The 15,468-nt window shown below is 30.1% G+C and overlaps 2 protein-coding genes across 2 annotated transcripts; one reads left to right on the top strand and one right to left on the bottom strand.

Annotated features, from left to right (window-relative positions):
- Window positions 1-12,265: 12,265 nt before the first annotated feature.
- On the bottom strand, window positions 12,266-12,983 carry LOC117134673 (MICOS complex subunit Mic10-like). The gene is made up of 2 exons (XM_033293109.1): window positions 12,874-12,983; window positions 12,266-12,505 (listed from the first exon to the last, which is right to left on the bottom strand). Exons 1-2 carry the CDS (start codon window positions 12,956-12,958, stop codon window positions 12,369-12,371), a joined length of 222 nt encoding a protein of 73 aa, XP_033149000.1. The 5' UTR covers window positions 12,959-12,983; the 3' UTR covers window positions 12,266-12,368.
- A 1,029-nt stretch (window positions 12,984-14,012) lies between these two features.
- Window positions 14,013-15,285, top strand: LOC117134662 (transforming growth factor beta regulator 1). The gene is made up of 2 exons (XM_033293051.1): window positions 14,013-14,139; window positions 14,257-15,285. Exons 1-2 carry the CDS (start codon window positions 14,068-14,070, stop codon window positions 15,007-15,009), a joined length of 825 nt encoding a protein of 274 aa, XP_033148942.1. The 5' UTR covers window positions 14,013-14,067; the 3' UTR covers window positions 15,010-15,285.
- The last annotated feature ends 183 nt before the right edge of the window (window positions 15,286-15,468 follow it).

Consider the following 15,468-nt stretch of genomic DNA (forward strand, 5'->3'; position numbering starts at 1 on the left):
AAAAAAGGTATTTTCTCTTAATTAAAATTACTCTTACGAACAGAAAGTGATAAAAATCTGAAATGTTTGCTAAAAATCTATTTAAATATTTAAAATCTCGGAAAACTCCTTTTATTTTGAATAAGAGCAAGGCATACAAATCTGAAATGTTCCCGAAATATTCAAAAGTGTTTGATAAATACAATAGTTATCAAAATGTTCGAAAGTCATCGAAAATTACAAAATTGATCGAAAAATACAAACAGTTATTTATTATTCGTGTGTGTATGAGCTTCGTACCGTTTTTATACAATATATATAAAACATGAACATTGTACACATGTGTACACATTTCCTTAAAATATTTATTGGGTTTTAGTTTTTAAAGGACTTAGGTGCAATAAACTAAACTAATATACGCAGGCCGATAAAGATAAACACCTGGGGTGGCTTGTAAATGGGAAAACAACGCTCAAGTTTTTAAATAAACGCGAGCTTTAGTTTAGCATATAACAAAGAAATGTTGTATACTCTCTAGAAATTCTTATATTTTCCTATTTTTTTAATACAAAAAAAACTTTTTAAGGTAAGTTTTTAATTTACCTATACTTTTAATGCAAATCCACTACTGAAATAAAAAGGGATAAATAAAAAAATAAATAAACGGAGCCTACGCAATACCTAATTACGTAAGACTGAGTCTTCGGCAGAGGATTTAAAACAGAATTATTGTTTTGCACGTTATAGGCATAGGGTGTAAGAGGAAATTCACTTTGAACTACCATTATTTGCCATCCTATTTTCATGAAACCGAATTATGAAAGTATTGATAATAACTTTTGCTGAAAATATAAAAAATTATATAACTGTTTAGGATTCTAAGCAAACTGAAGCCGTCAACGAAATAAATATTCGTTGTAATGTGTAAAATAAGTTAAAATTGGGCAATAAAATAGCGTGAAAAATCAAAAATTGTTTCTGTACGTTTATATTTTGTAGCATCTATATTTATATATGTATATATAAGCAATATTTTTCTAGGGGTATTTAATTGTTATACACTTTGACAATTTTATAAAAAATGGAAAATGGTATTATGAAGGTGTGCAAATGTATGTAACATGGAAAAGGAGGTTCGCAAAACCCCAAGTGTTTATATATTTATAATCCGCAAGACAAACTGAGCAACATAATCTCAGCAACATTAGGAGAGCAACCAAAACTAGTATATATACCTATACCAGAGTCAAATCGCTTTTCAAGTCAGGTTTTAAAATCTTATTATTTTTCATAGTAAACTGGATTTTATTAGTTAATTAACGGCACCAAGCAAAAACAAGATTCAATAGCTACAGAATATTGGATAGTTCACTAATTAAATTATCTAAACAATTATTAAGATATCTAATATCAAAATTAATATATAATATGCATATATTATTTATTTTTCGAAAATGAACATATCAAATCATTGACTTATAGCTAAAAAAGAACCCAGCCCATAACTGATTCCTTTTTTCACTATTTACCTAAAACTGACTTCTGTCAGCATAGTATGAAGGCGTAAGTGGAATGTTATGTCTTTAATGTTATATACTTGACGAATGTGTAAATTATTTTGATTTATACTTAACAAGTTTTTTTGTGATTTGCGGGATAAAAATCTGAAATGGGAGGAGGAAATGAAAAAAAAATAAAAGCGTAGTGTCCTGGATATAGGAGCACCTACATACCAAATTTGGTTGCTCTAGCTCTTATAGTTGCTGATGAACACGCACTCATACAGACGGACGGACGGACAGACGGACACGGCTATATCGACTCAGCTCGCTGAGCTGATCAAGAATATATATACTTTATGGGGTCTGCCACGCCGCCTCCTCCCCGTTACATACATTTGCACAACTTCATGATACCCTTTTTCCATTTTTTACAAAAATGTCAAAGTGTATAAAAATGTTACAACTCGTAGAAGCCGAGGACGAAAAGCTTGGTGAAAATGCTCACAAAATGAAATCCCTTGAAGTTCTGAGGTACCAAGGAAATTTCTGCGCGAAGCTCAACAAATCGACTCTTTTGTGCAAAAGTGAAATAATTTGGTAAAAATTGGTGAAATTATTAAAATTACAAATTTAGACTTTTTTTTATTTTTTTATACATTTTTCCGTCATCATAATCTATATAGTATATATTTAATCAGCAATACTGGTCCATCCTCGTCTGTCTATCCGTCCGCATGTGTGTAGATACTCCCCACGCAATAATAAAACTGGTACTTTATAAATATACAGTTGAAATTTAAATATTTCTGACAACTATTTGTGTACAATATTGGCAAATCAGTATAAATATATTTTATAATTTAGTAAACTTTTCAAAATAATTTTCGCATATTTTATAAAAGATTTAGTTAGTTAGGTATTTCAAAGATACTGTTTTTTACATTATATTAATAATAATCTAAATTTTTTTAAACGACACCTAGAGAATTATTTCTTTTTTAGCTTTCTTCTCATTTAAACTCTTGATCGACTTTCAAGTTTTTGGAAGTTTACGGGTCTTCATGGAAACATATCGTGCGCGTTTCTTTTGTTTTATGTTTTTAGGAAATCTTAGATTTAAAGCGATTGCTTAAATAAGTTTATATAAAATACAATTTAAATGTAATGTATACAAATATGAGTTGAATTTAAATTAAGTTAAGTTAATATGAACTGATTATGTTCTATATTTACTTGAACGTGTGTACAAAAAATGTATAAAAAATACTGAAATGAAATATTTTGTATAAAATTGAACACTAAAACTTAATAAAGACTGAAATGTAACATCTTTAACAATTTAACCCGATAGAGGATTTATTGAATTTCCACGCTCCTCCCCTGGAAATTACAAAAATTATTTACCGCAACAATTTTACCGGACTTGTTTCGAATAAGTTTAAATGTCAACCCGATCGGACAAACAACTTTGGATATATTCAAGCTCTCAGTAACTATGTTATATAGATAAATAGATGCGGCAAAGCATTGATACTTTTTATATTGAAAGTTTTCTACAAACAATTTTTTTGCTTAGCTAAGTAAAATGTTTTAGCTTGTATGAAATCGCTGAAAACTTAGATTCATGGCACCGAACGCAATTGTCTTCATGTGGCCATGCTGTTGGTTTACATTTGTGTTGTGCACATACACAAATATTCAATGGTATGACAATAAGAAAATGTGAACTTATTATGAGTATTTATTGAGCCTAAAATACATTACAAATAACGGCGTGTATTTTATTATTATTGCCTGCCTATTTTTAAAATAATTTAAATTTTCATGTGTAGTAGGCTGAATTTAACAGTGAAATTTTTGATCCATGGCAACATTTCCAATTGTTTGTATCCAGTTGTAAGTGGTATGCGTTCATGCATTATGCTTCTATTTCATACTCTCCTACTTATTTGCAATGTGGCAATTGTATGGAGGCGTAGCTGTCAATCAACCAATTAGAATGCTCGAAAGTTTTCTCCAGCTTTTGGCTCCGCCTTGCAAAAGTCAAAATTCACCCACCATTTAAAATTTCGCTAGAATGCTTTAAGTCAGATACGTTTGAAAACTGAAAGTTGGACACATACATTTATTGTTAAGATCAGATGAAACAAAATAAGTTTTGTTTAATTAAGATTAAGGAGAACAAAACTGTACAGGCAATAATTTTTCTAAATACTGTGCATCTGAAATTATTTTCAACATTCATTTATTTAATATTGATATTAAAGCTTAAAAACTAAAATAACATTATTAACACTGGCTGTCAAGGTCTTCGGCTAGTTCACATCATTTGTTATTGAGAAATTTATAGAAAAAAACATTAAGTTTTTATTGTAAGAATTTATTTTCCTCACTTTTCCTCACATTCATTAAAGCATTTATTTATCTTAAAATTTAGTTAGTTCAATATGATAGCACATCATTATTGTGCTATGGATTAATAAATAAATAAATGACTATCAATAACTATAAATAAACGACTATTTTTTTAAATTAAATATTTATTAAAAAAAAATATATATATAATGTAATTCAACATTAGTTAAAAAATAGGGAAAGACTATTTATTTATTTTAATTGTAACTAAGAATTAATTCTATAGTAAAATAATGTAGCCAGATCAACTGAGGAATTCAAACTAGCAAAGACTTTTCCATAACAGGCATTGGTTCGTATTTAAAAATATTAATATATTGACTGCCTTTGGCTTAAGTTATGAGTGTATTTCAATTCTGAACTATCAAAGTTGGCTTAAAATTCTCTTGGATTCTGTCGAACTGTTGCAAGAAAATAACATAATAACCTGTCCATTTTATTAAAATAAGCCGCATAGAAAAATCCAGACGAAAATTAATATTATAAAATAATTTAAATATAGATGAAAATTGTAAAAGAAATAAATATCATATTAAAGAGTACTTACGCGTGATTAAACTCAAACTGATTTAACTAATGAGCTTATTCAGGAGATTGAACATAAAGTCACAGTTCACAATACATTGTTTTTAAACCAAGGACCGTAAATCACTGTTACCTTAAGACTGTCAACCCAAAAAAATTAATGTTAAGAAGATGTGCCAGTATACTTTTGTAAACACAATTAATTGTATTTACTTCCCAGGTCCAATTTTGCAATAAGCTTTAAAATAAAATATAGCTATTTTTGTTTTTGAAAAAAGGCATAAATTGTTAAAACTTCATATACATACATAAACAGGACACTCAAACTGTTTGACGCGCGGAGGGGCGTTTATAACTTAAAACATAAAAATCTAAAAGTAACTGTTATGAAATTTTTGATTTTTATAACGACAGATAAAAAGTATCTATTAATAATTGAATTTTTTATTTTTCAATTTATAATCGTTACGGTTCCTGGTTTAATAAATTAAATTTTCATTTTCTATCCATGTATTATAGATAGTGCATATTATAGATATAATACTTCATACTTCATACTTCTTGTTAACATTCCAAATAACCATAACTAGATTAATATAAATTAAAAAATGCATTAAAAATATTAAATATATATTTAAATTATATATTAAAAAGTGGAATAAAAATATTCTTAATGGCTATAAAATTCGTTGAAAATTCAATAGATTCAATGTTTTTAAGTTGTTTATTATCAGGAAAGGTTTTAAGCTAATTATTAGTAATTTTGAACGTTAAGATATTACTAAGTATTACATGGGTACTTTTGGGGATGATTTCAGCAAACTCCTCGTCTTTTTAATTCTTTGTGATCAGTACATCCTTGGTCTGCTAGTCATCCTCTAAGGCTAAGGAAATATCAACAAAAAATATTTACACAAGAGTCTTCCCGGGCTAAAAATGTGTGAACCATTATGCCGTTGGTTGCACAACATATATGTGACAGCCACATCAAGGTCGTTAGGAAAGTGTGACTCATCCACTAAACTTAAATGTCTCGAATATTGGACTAATAATTTTCTACCTTGATCTTAGCAGAATTCTTAAATTGCAAATACATTTTTAAAGCCCTTGTTACATTTGGATTTGCACATATATTTGATATATAAGAAACTTTCTGCTTTGCTTTATTGATTTGATTGAGTGTAAAAATTTGTGTATAACTTTAAAAAAAAATGTTCCCATCCAGTCGGACGTATTAAACGAACTTTTGATTTCGCAGCAGGACACGAATTTTCAGTTGAATGAATATTTTAGCAACGATCTTCAGACAAATTAATTTGTGCAGAAAGAGCAATCGAAAGCATGGAAAATAACCCCTAAGGTTTACAGGAAGAATTGCTATACATTGAAACGTTTTGAATAAAATGAACATATAAGTGTTAAATACAATTGATCAATAATGTACCCTCTACTCCGATAAGGACTACGTTTAATATTATGTGAAATAAAATTTTATAAAAATGACGTAGTTGCATAAAAGTATTGGTTTTATAGTTATACCATGCATGCTAACTAAATTTAAAATATAATTTGAAGGTTTTTATATTAAGTTGTCATGTACATAAAAATACATATTTATGTATAGTAATAAATCAATAATCAAAAGTAAACGTATCATAATCATTTTAAAATGAACCTACACGGAATTTACAAGAAATGAGATATATTTGAGGGAATGTAAATTCGACTCTAAGAAGTTTTCTTCTTTTTGGACCCGTCACTTTACATATTTGCTGTCTTATGTGCTTGTCTTGCTTGTCTTTTGTGTTAGCAATCGTTCGTTATATAGGTTTTTATCCGATCGAGCTGTCTATAGTTTCTTATCCGATCAAGGAAATTTTCGGCATCGCAGAACATGCCAAATCTAATGGATACTGAATTTGTTACAAATCCTTCAAAAATTTTAGTCGTACACATTTAAGTACCAAATTTGGGGTCTAGTTCTTACTGTCTAGTTATTTTTGCTCGCACAGACAAGGCTTACAATACTTTTTATCGAGTCTGCTATATCTTCATCTGCATATATTTTATACAAAAAAGGAAAGTGCATAATGTAAAAGTTTGCAATCGAGTGATTAATAATATTAAAAATAATATTAATATAGACTAGTCTACTATCATGATTGGTAACCTTTGCTTTGATAGTCTCTTAGACGGTCACCGTCCTCTCCACTTAGTATGTTTGCCATATAAAGCATATCAAGAAAATACGAACATCCTAACTAATAAAAAAAACAATAATATAATAAAAATAATAATTGGTTTTTAGGCTATATATGTGTCTACATATGTATAAACTTAACATGTTCCAATTAATAAATACCCGCATATAACACTATCCCGTTTGCATTGAAAACTTTTTTTTTTTAACTCAATACGATTACAAAAGACTACCAATAACATAAGACACACATGCCAAGCCAGCGTAAAAATGGTCGCAGGGGAAAAATTGTGTTTTTTCCGGAAACCACCACCAATTGAAAACTTGAGGCATTATGATGTTTACTGTGCCTCAGCCACCAGCTTAGCTTTGCTCAAATCAGAAATCAAATGCAATTCAAAAAAGAATGAAATCGCAATCAGTCCATTTTTAAGAGGCCGTGAAGTTAAATATAAAGCTTTAATGAGGAAAGCATACAAATTTCTGAAAATATCCGAACACCACACGAGGGCGTGTATATTTACGGTTGAATAAAAGTAGCAAAGTAAGTATAACAAAAAAATACAATGCAACAGTTAGTGAATATATGTACATATTTCAAAACGTAAGTTTTTAGTTAAAATTATTTAAAAGCAATTTCCACTGCATTTTAATAGCTTGGTTCCAATGCTTACTTTGCAAACTGTATGTATGTGTGTGTTTGTTGTGTATGTGTATATATGTACAAACAATATTGAATTACTGTTCGCCGTTGTCATGCACCTTTATAGGTAGCATTCGTACTTAGATTATATTTGAAATAAGCAAATCTTTTGGTAAAGTCGTCCGTAACTAATCAGCGATTAATTTAATCGTGGGTTCAACCTGAATTGTGTACACGTGCCTAGAGCCACGTGCATAATGTTGAGGGTAAGCATGTATATTTTGGTAGAGCGTTGCTAACGATTCTGATTTTTATGCATGCATTGTTGTAAAGTCCAATCATTTTGCCCAGTGCTTAACGACACTACCAGATGCTGCAAATAAATTCTGTTTTAAGGGATGATATTGTGTGAAAAAATATTTGTTTAATAATTTAATGAACGTTTCAGGTCAAGAACAATGCCGAAAAGCACACGTGCGGTAGAGCAACAGTATACCAAAGGTGCGACAGCTTAAGCTCCAATCTTTAATTCTTATCGAACCAAATGCATGTGTACACACAACTTCATGGAGTTGTCATCGCTTGTGTATACAAATGCACATAGAAAAAAATATTAGCTTTACACATACATATATGTATTTATATACATATATAAATATTTGAACAAGTAACACAAAAACAGTAATCTATTAATTAAAATTAATTTAAATGATACAAGTTCAAAACAATTACAAATTTAAAAAAAAAAAAACGAAAACTTTTACTAAAAATCTACGAAAGAGTATTCAGGTTTGGAAAGTTCCGGAAGGAAATTCGGCAATTTTCGACTCAATAAGCATGACTGCAAGAATGGCCAGAGATAAAATGCTATCAAATTTTGAAATTCATCGAAAAATTTCGATATCGAAAATTCCGAAAGTTATCGAAACATTTAAAAAGAAATTCAAGAGATGTAATTTTGCCGGTCTGAATTAAGACCACTATTCAATAAGGCCCTTAAAAACACTAATTTCCATTTTCTTCAAAAAGAGAAAATAGGTTACAAAAGTTGCTTTAACGATCACCTACTGATATATGTATATTATATATTTTGACGAGATAATTACATTACTTTTTATTTTTTATTTATTTATTTAATGTCAACTATGAACAGTCGACGATAAACGAAAATGAATACAAAATATTTAAATTAAATTTAAAATTATTGGATTGGGGAAAACCCAAAAAACCAATCAGGTCTGGGTTAGTGCTAGATATTAATAGTTAAAAAAGTTAAAATAAATCTTTTAGTAAGTGTTAATTATTATTAATTAAAAAAGTTAAAATAGATATTTTAGTAATACAATCAGAGGCCTCTGTGTTGATAACAGAGTAAAGTTTGTTGTAATCAGCACAGATTATTCGAAGGGGTTCATGCAGTGAACAATTAGTTTTACTGAGAGCAGGAACTGAGAAATTAAGTTGACTCATCAAGTATGAGGAGTCAATTTCCCCTTTAACTAATTTAATCATAAACATGACGCCTAACATAATACGGCGGTTAGCTAACGATGGAAGATTAATTAAAAGTAGACGATTAGTATAAGATGGTAGATCAACTCCTGGAACCCAGTTAAAGCGTGCAAAGCAAATAATAAAATTTTTTTTTGGACAGATTTTACTGTAAAAGTTTCACATTACATAAGTTTTATACAAAAATTCGAGCGATTTTTGTATCAAATTTTAATTCTTTCTTATTTATAAATAGTTGATTTTAAAATAGAATTTAAATTTAATTAAATTACAAATTTGATAGTTATTTCAAATATTTTTCATATTAATAATAAGTCCCAAAACTGGGGCCTTTTTTTATGGCAGCGTAGCGTTATTTTATTTTTAATTGGGGTCGTATTCCGTCAGGCTGGCATTTTCAATATGGATGTAAATAACAAATATTTGATGTCTTTGGTCTTCTCAAAAATGGAAAATGACTCAGTAAAATTTGGAGGAACACATTTTTCACCTAAAATTAAAATGGCTTGCAATAACGGATAACTGTATGCATATATATGTATGTAATTTCGATCTATATGAATGTATGTGTATGTAATTAGCTTTCGTACCGCGCAAAAATAGTAAGCTGATTTGAATGTGGTTTCGCTAATATAAATTGAAGCTAAATTCTCTCACCTGATAGTCTGTAAGTATGTACGACCTACATACATTTATAGTTACATATTATTTTATTATTACTCTGCGGTGAATTTTTCTTAGGCTGTGCATCTGAACAAAAATTCATCACAATCGATAAAAATTTAGAAAATGTAATTTTCCGAATTGACAGCCATATCAGGGAAACCACAAAATTCATTTTAATTCCAATTAATTGTGCCAGCTTGCCAAATCTGTGGTAAACAAATCAGCGTTAAGTCCGATGACCACCTTGTCCAATCTCGACTTTCAGATTCAAGGTTGGCTAGATTTTTAGATTTACCGACTAACTTGTATTGTTTAACGCGCCAAATAATATAATAATTTAACTCTAAATAATTTATATGCACAGAATCCATTTATAAAAAAGTACATTGAATTAAATAACAAAAATCAAATATTTGTTGGAGAAAATATATGTTTATGCAGAATATAAAATTATTTGTATTGGTTTATTGGTTTACGTAATCATGAAAAGACATTATCACTTTATTTAATAAGGTGAATTTTGTATATTTTCTAACAAGATCAATACAAAGTTTTGATTTCATCGATTCAACATACATTAAAAAATAAGTTTAAAAAAATCAAATCGAATCGAATAATCTTTATGTTCTGCATTTAAATAAATAAATTAAATATGATTGGATTTGCAAAGAATTTTTTTAAGTGGGTATCTAATTACCTAACTAACAGAATTCAAAAGGTAGTTTTGAAGTCAGCTGTTTCCAAGACAGTGTCTGTGACGTCTGGAGTTCCTCAGGGTAGTAACCTTAGACCGTTGCTTTTTAATCTTTGATTTTTAATTTATCAATGATCTGATAGAGTAAAGTCCTTCCATAGACACTCGCCTCACATAGTATACTCCGTACATGATGGCAGTTACTTCTAATAGATAGCAGAAGTAATGACAATGCTTTTCTGATAGTAGAGTTTAAGTTTGACCAAGCTGTTTGCTCTAATCGTCAGGTAAGGCAATTCAAAGTCTCTGGCTTAATCAAAAGTATGGCTAAAGAAGTTGTATTGCTTACCAATACAATTAATTTATACATCTCTTTGTTCTCTATATTTGTTCGTAGGTCATTTAAATTTCTGCGAGTTCGTGCTAGGTATCCTCGGATTTGTGGTTCGTTTATTCATTAAACGTTTGTGAGCAACTAATTATTCACAGCATGAACGCTATGGAATACTCTGTGCTGATGTTAAAGCAAACTTTAGACTTTGTTACAAGCAGAGGCGTCTGATTTGTCATTACTAACGATATATTCTTTAACTTATCCTTTTTAACTTATTAATAATTTAATACTAACCCAGACTATTGGGTGTTTGGGTTTCCCAATCCTTGGAACAAATGTGGGTGTTTACCATCCATGTCTATCGAGGTGTATCCATTGAAACAAAGAAAATAATTATTAAATACTTTTTAAATTAAAATTTTAAATATTTTTTGTAATCCTTTTCTTTTATCGCCGCCTGTCCATAGTTGACATTAAATAAATAAATAAATATATATATTTTTTTTAATAAACTAAAATTTTGAATCTTTTCATTTTTAAATGGGCCGTGTTTTCACCAGAAAACGGTAGCAGTGGCACTTTTTAAGCCCAATGGTGGCACTCACTAAACATGGGTGAATGTACATACGCGTACCCACAAAGGATGCCTGCATACAACGCCACGCGAGAGCAAGTAGCAAAACAGAAGCATACATATAAAATCACACAAAAAAGTGAATAACCTTTTTATTTTTGGTTGTGTGTGTAGATGCCTATATGTTAATAACATTTTTAGGGTGGGTGCGCTCTTGCCGATCTCTGGTCGCGTCCCAGGTGTACAATATATAAATGTAGGTACAAATATGCTCACATTATTTCACGTTTAATTCGTAAGTTGTAGACCACTTTAATAACAGTGCTAGCTCACAAAATCATTTCAATCAGATTTCTGAAATATACATTGCATCAGAGGAAACAGGAAAAAGTTTGGTTAAACCCGGTAATCAGCATACATCAAACTAAAACTCACAATTTACTGCGTGCAAGAGTATGCCTGCCAAAAATTATACCCCTCGGAACATTTTTAAATTTGTTAGATCAGCTATAAAAATAACTTTTTATATATATATTTATTCTTAAGGCATACGGACACACAGTTTGTCCTTTGTGGTTTAAAAATAACTAACAACACTTAGATATACATATATAAAAAAGCATAGAACCGACAAAGCACATTTTTGAATATCTAAGCACCGTCAAATCATGACCAAATTTTTTAAAAGCTGGCTTTAAAAACCACTAATATAAGAGATTTGTAATTTTACATACTGCATAAAAAGTACTACTAAATAAATCTCTTAAATCTACAGTAGTATTTTCAATCTTGCTTTCTTTGCTTTATTGATATTTTTAAAAAAGTATAATTTTTTTAAAGAAGGGTTGTGATGCTGTGCTAATGTACATGATAGGTTAACGGTCTTCCACGCTCACTCTATAAATTATATATTCCATATTAGCAAGACAAACTGCGTTGTTTTAGCTATGCCTGTCTATATGATTCTATATAATGTTATTCAAATAACGGATAAATAACATTAAAATGATACGTAAGCTGTTATGTGCATATGGGTTTGTGAGTGCGTCCGTGTGTTTGCTGCAATGTCCCAGCAAAGGTGCAAGAATAGGTTGTCTGCGTCCAACTTTAAAGTATTCTTGTCTTTGTTGATTTAGTTATTTAACCACTGAAATTCAAGAAACACTACAGCGTCGCTGCCACAAAGTTTTAAGCGTATTCATGAGATGCAAGTACAAAGAGTCTTGTTGTCACAATCTTGTCGTGGATAACATTTCGGGACTTAAAACTTTATTTCGATAAAATGTCGACCTTTTCACGATTAAAATATGGCTATTCATAACATTCATTTTATTAAGCTTATACTCTTCTCGCATGTGCTATACGCCACACCAATGCCAAATCCCGTGCCAACCCATGCCGGCCACATGCGTCTTTTGAAGAACAACAAAGAAGCTACAGTTCCAATCGCTAGACCACCACCTGAAAGTAATAATGAATTCAATTATTTTTTGGTGATTATTTAATTGAAATAAAGAAGTGCCAATCTTATGTTATTATAATTAATTCAGATTATCTTCTTCCCGTGCCAAGCTATTAAATTTGCTTGACATACAATAATCCTGTAGACTAAACGCACTACTACTTCCAAATTCTTAGCCAGGCGTACATATTATTTTAAGAAAAATATAAATATCTTATTGTATTGTACCCATGTTATTGTATTAACGAAATTTACGGAGCAATTTTCTGCAATATCATAATATGAATACCGTCGGGCAGGAAAATGTGTAGAACACAGGTAATTGGATTACAATTAATCACTGTATATTATGTAATATGTAACTCACATCCTTTGATTATTGAATCAGATATACATTTATCCAGGCGCTGTCCAAATTTGTCTTCAGAGAAAGACATGTCAGCAACTGGCATTTTGACTATGGTATTAATTAAATTTATTTAAAAATATTTTATTCTTTTATAGAAGCGGTGTTATATATTAGAGACCGACATGGGATATTCGATTTATCGATAATATTTATGTTATACCAGTCAATTGTCAGTTGTCGACGATTAATCACTATTAAGAGAATTTAGCAATCAAAAATCGAATTAATTGGAAACTTAAAATCAAATGCTGATGCAAATGGTAATTTTTACAATATTTTAATTACCATTCACTAAATCGGCAATCCATTCTGGTTCGTGTTCTTAAAAATGTATTCCGCTTTGCTTTTGGGTTGTGCTCTAAGATTAACATTTATTCTTCTCTCGCCTTTTCAGAAGATACTTTCAGACGATCGCTTTAAAGCGATACAATGTAAGCGGCTCTTTTTTTCACCGCAGCTTCTTGTGCTCATATATATATGGTCACATTACGCAAGAGTAGTAACACTAAGCATGTATGCTTAGTGGTAGTAAGCTCGAGCTGAGCGATGGAAAAGCACACCAAAATATAACGCGTTCTATTTCCATCGCTTTAGAGCACTGCTCAAGAGATTTGAGTGTTCACATAAGAGAGATGCAAAAACAGCCAATTTTGAGCGATCGTATGAGATACCTTTAAATAAACGATTTAGTGCAACCCATTTCTCGTTACAATTAAATCGGTAATTTAAATAAAATTATTTATATTGAGTATTTGATTATGCGTTTCATTACTGTCTAAATTTAAGCTGGGCAAAAATCGATTTTCTTACCAATCGAAGTAATCATCGATCTTGAATTTTTTTTTTGCGAAAACTAGCATTTTCGCATTTTATTTTCTAAAATCATATTTGTTTACAAATAATACTTATAAATTGTAACAATTTCAATATATTAGAGATCCTCTTAAGTTTTCAATCAACAATTTATCCTTAATAGTTGATTTAAAGAACATTTTTTTAATGAAAACCGATGGTTGCGATTAGGTCAAAGCCATCGATAAGTCGAAGTTAAATTAATTTTTTGCCCAGCACTAATGTAAACGAGATGCTTTTTTTTGAGGTAATACATGATTTTTGCCGTACCTTATTAGAAGAAAAACAGAACAGGTAAACATGAAAACCGGAAGATCTGACTTTAAAACAAAGTATAACAAGATTAAATCACGTGTCAAAAACTATATATTAGTAAGTACACTTTTGAAATTGTTTTGAAAATGTTGATATATGTAATATTAACAGTAAATTGGCTGCTGTTACATTTTTTGGCATTAAAAAAATAATTTTTTTTTATTGCTATTTCAGGAAAATTCTTCTATTGTTGATGAAGTTTGTTACTTGCAATCGGAGCTAGCTGCAGCCCGAGAGGAGAGGTTATTCTTAATTGAACGCTTGATGTTCCATGAAGGATTAGACAAAAGCGCTAATTTATCAGCTTCATTCCTAAATGACAATCACGATGTTGGAAAAAAATCTATTGTAGAAACACAGAACTCTTTAATGACTGAAAGAGACAACAAACCTCAGGAGGTTTCTACGTCATTAAAGAAAATTTCGTTGTTCCCATTAAAGTTAAATAATATTCTCATACACACTCTGGGCGAAATTATACCATCGAATCCAAATTTTCATAATGCAAACTGGATATACCCTGTAGGCTATGTTGCTACTAGAATATATGCTCACCCCAGCGATCCCCGAAAGAAATGCGTATTCACCTGTAAAATACTAAATAACGCGGGAGTGCCTCAATTTCAATTAATTCCTGATAATGATTTGGATGGAGTATTTTTTGGAGAAACTGCTAACATATGTCATCAGGAGTTGTTAAATAGAATTCAGAGTTTAATAAAGGAATCTACGAAGATACAACTTAAAGCTAAAGGCGAAATATTTTTTGGATTATCGAACCAAAGCGTGCATACCATTCTTTTGAAAGATACGAGAGTCCATCAGTGCTCCAAATTTAAAGGCTTTAGCGTAGAAGACACTTCGAACAGTATTGATAGCAATGATCCCACATTATCATTCACAGAGCTACAGCATTACTTAAGCTAGGTTTGAATTGTAGCGTTATAAATTATAGAACTTATAATTATATACATATGTTTCAAATGGCGATACTTAAGAATAAATGTTATTGATAGATATATGCAAAAGATTCCTTACTTTTATAAACTTAGGAGATATTTTTTCCATTTAAACCGCAACAGGCGCTTTCTGACGCGTCATGCGTCACTATGCCATTATTTTATGTTAAAGTGGATGTTGTATAGCTAATAGTATATTTTAAAATAATATAAAATGATTTTTGAGCGTCAAACAAAATAAATTTGGCTGAAGAACGTGTTTTTTTTTAAAGACCAGAGGAAAATGGTGAACATCAATAAAATACGTGGATGAATTAAAAAGCTACAAATATTTTTGACGAAGCTGCAAAAAATATTGACATGAAACATTTAAAAATCTTACGGATGAAATATAATACAAAACGCTTAGACATTTTAAAGTTTAGGA

Source organism: Drosophila busckii, chromosome 2R (assembly GCF_011750605.1).
Source record: "Drosophila busckii strain San Diego stock center, stock number 13000-0081.31 chromosome 2R, ASM1175060v1, whole genome shotgun sequence".
In the NCBI taxonomy this organism is placed as follows: Eukaryota; Metazoa; Arthropoda; class Insecta; order Diptera; family Drosophilidae; genus Drosophila; species Drosophila busckii.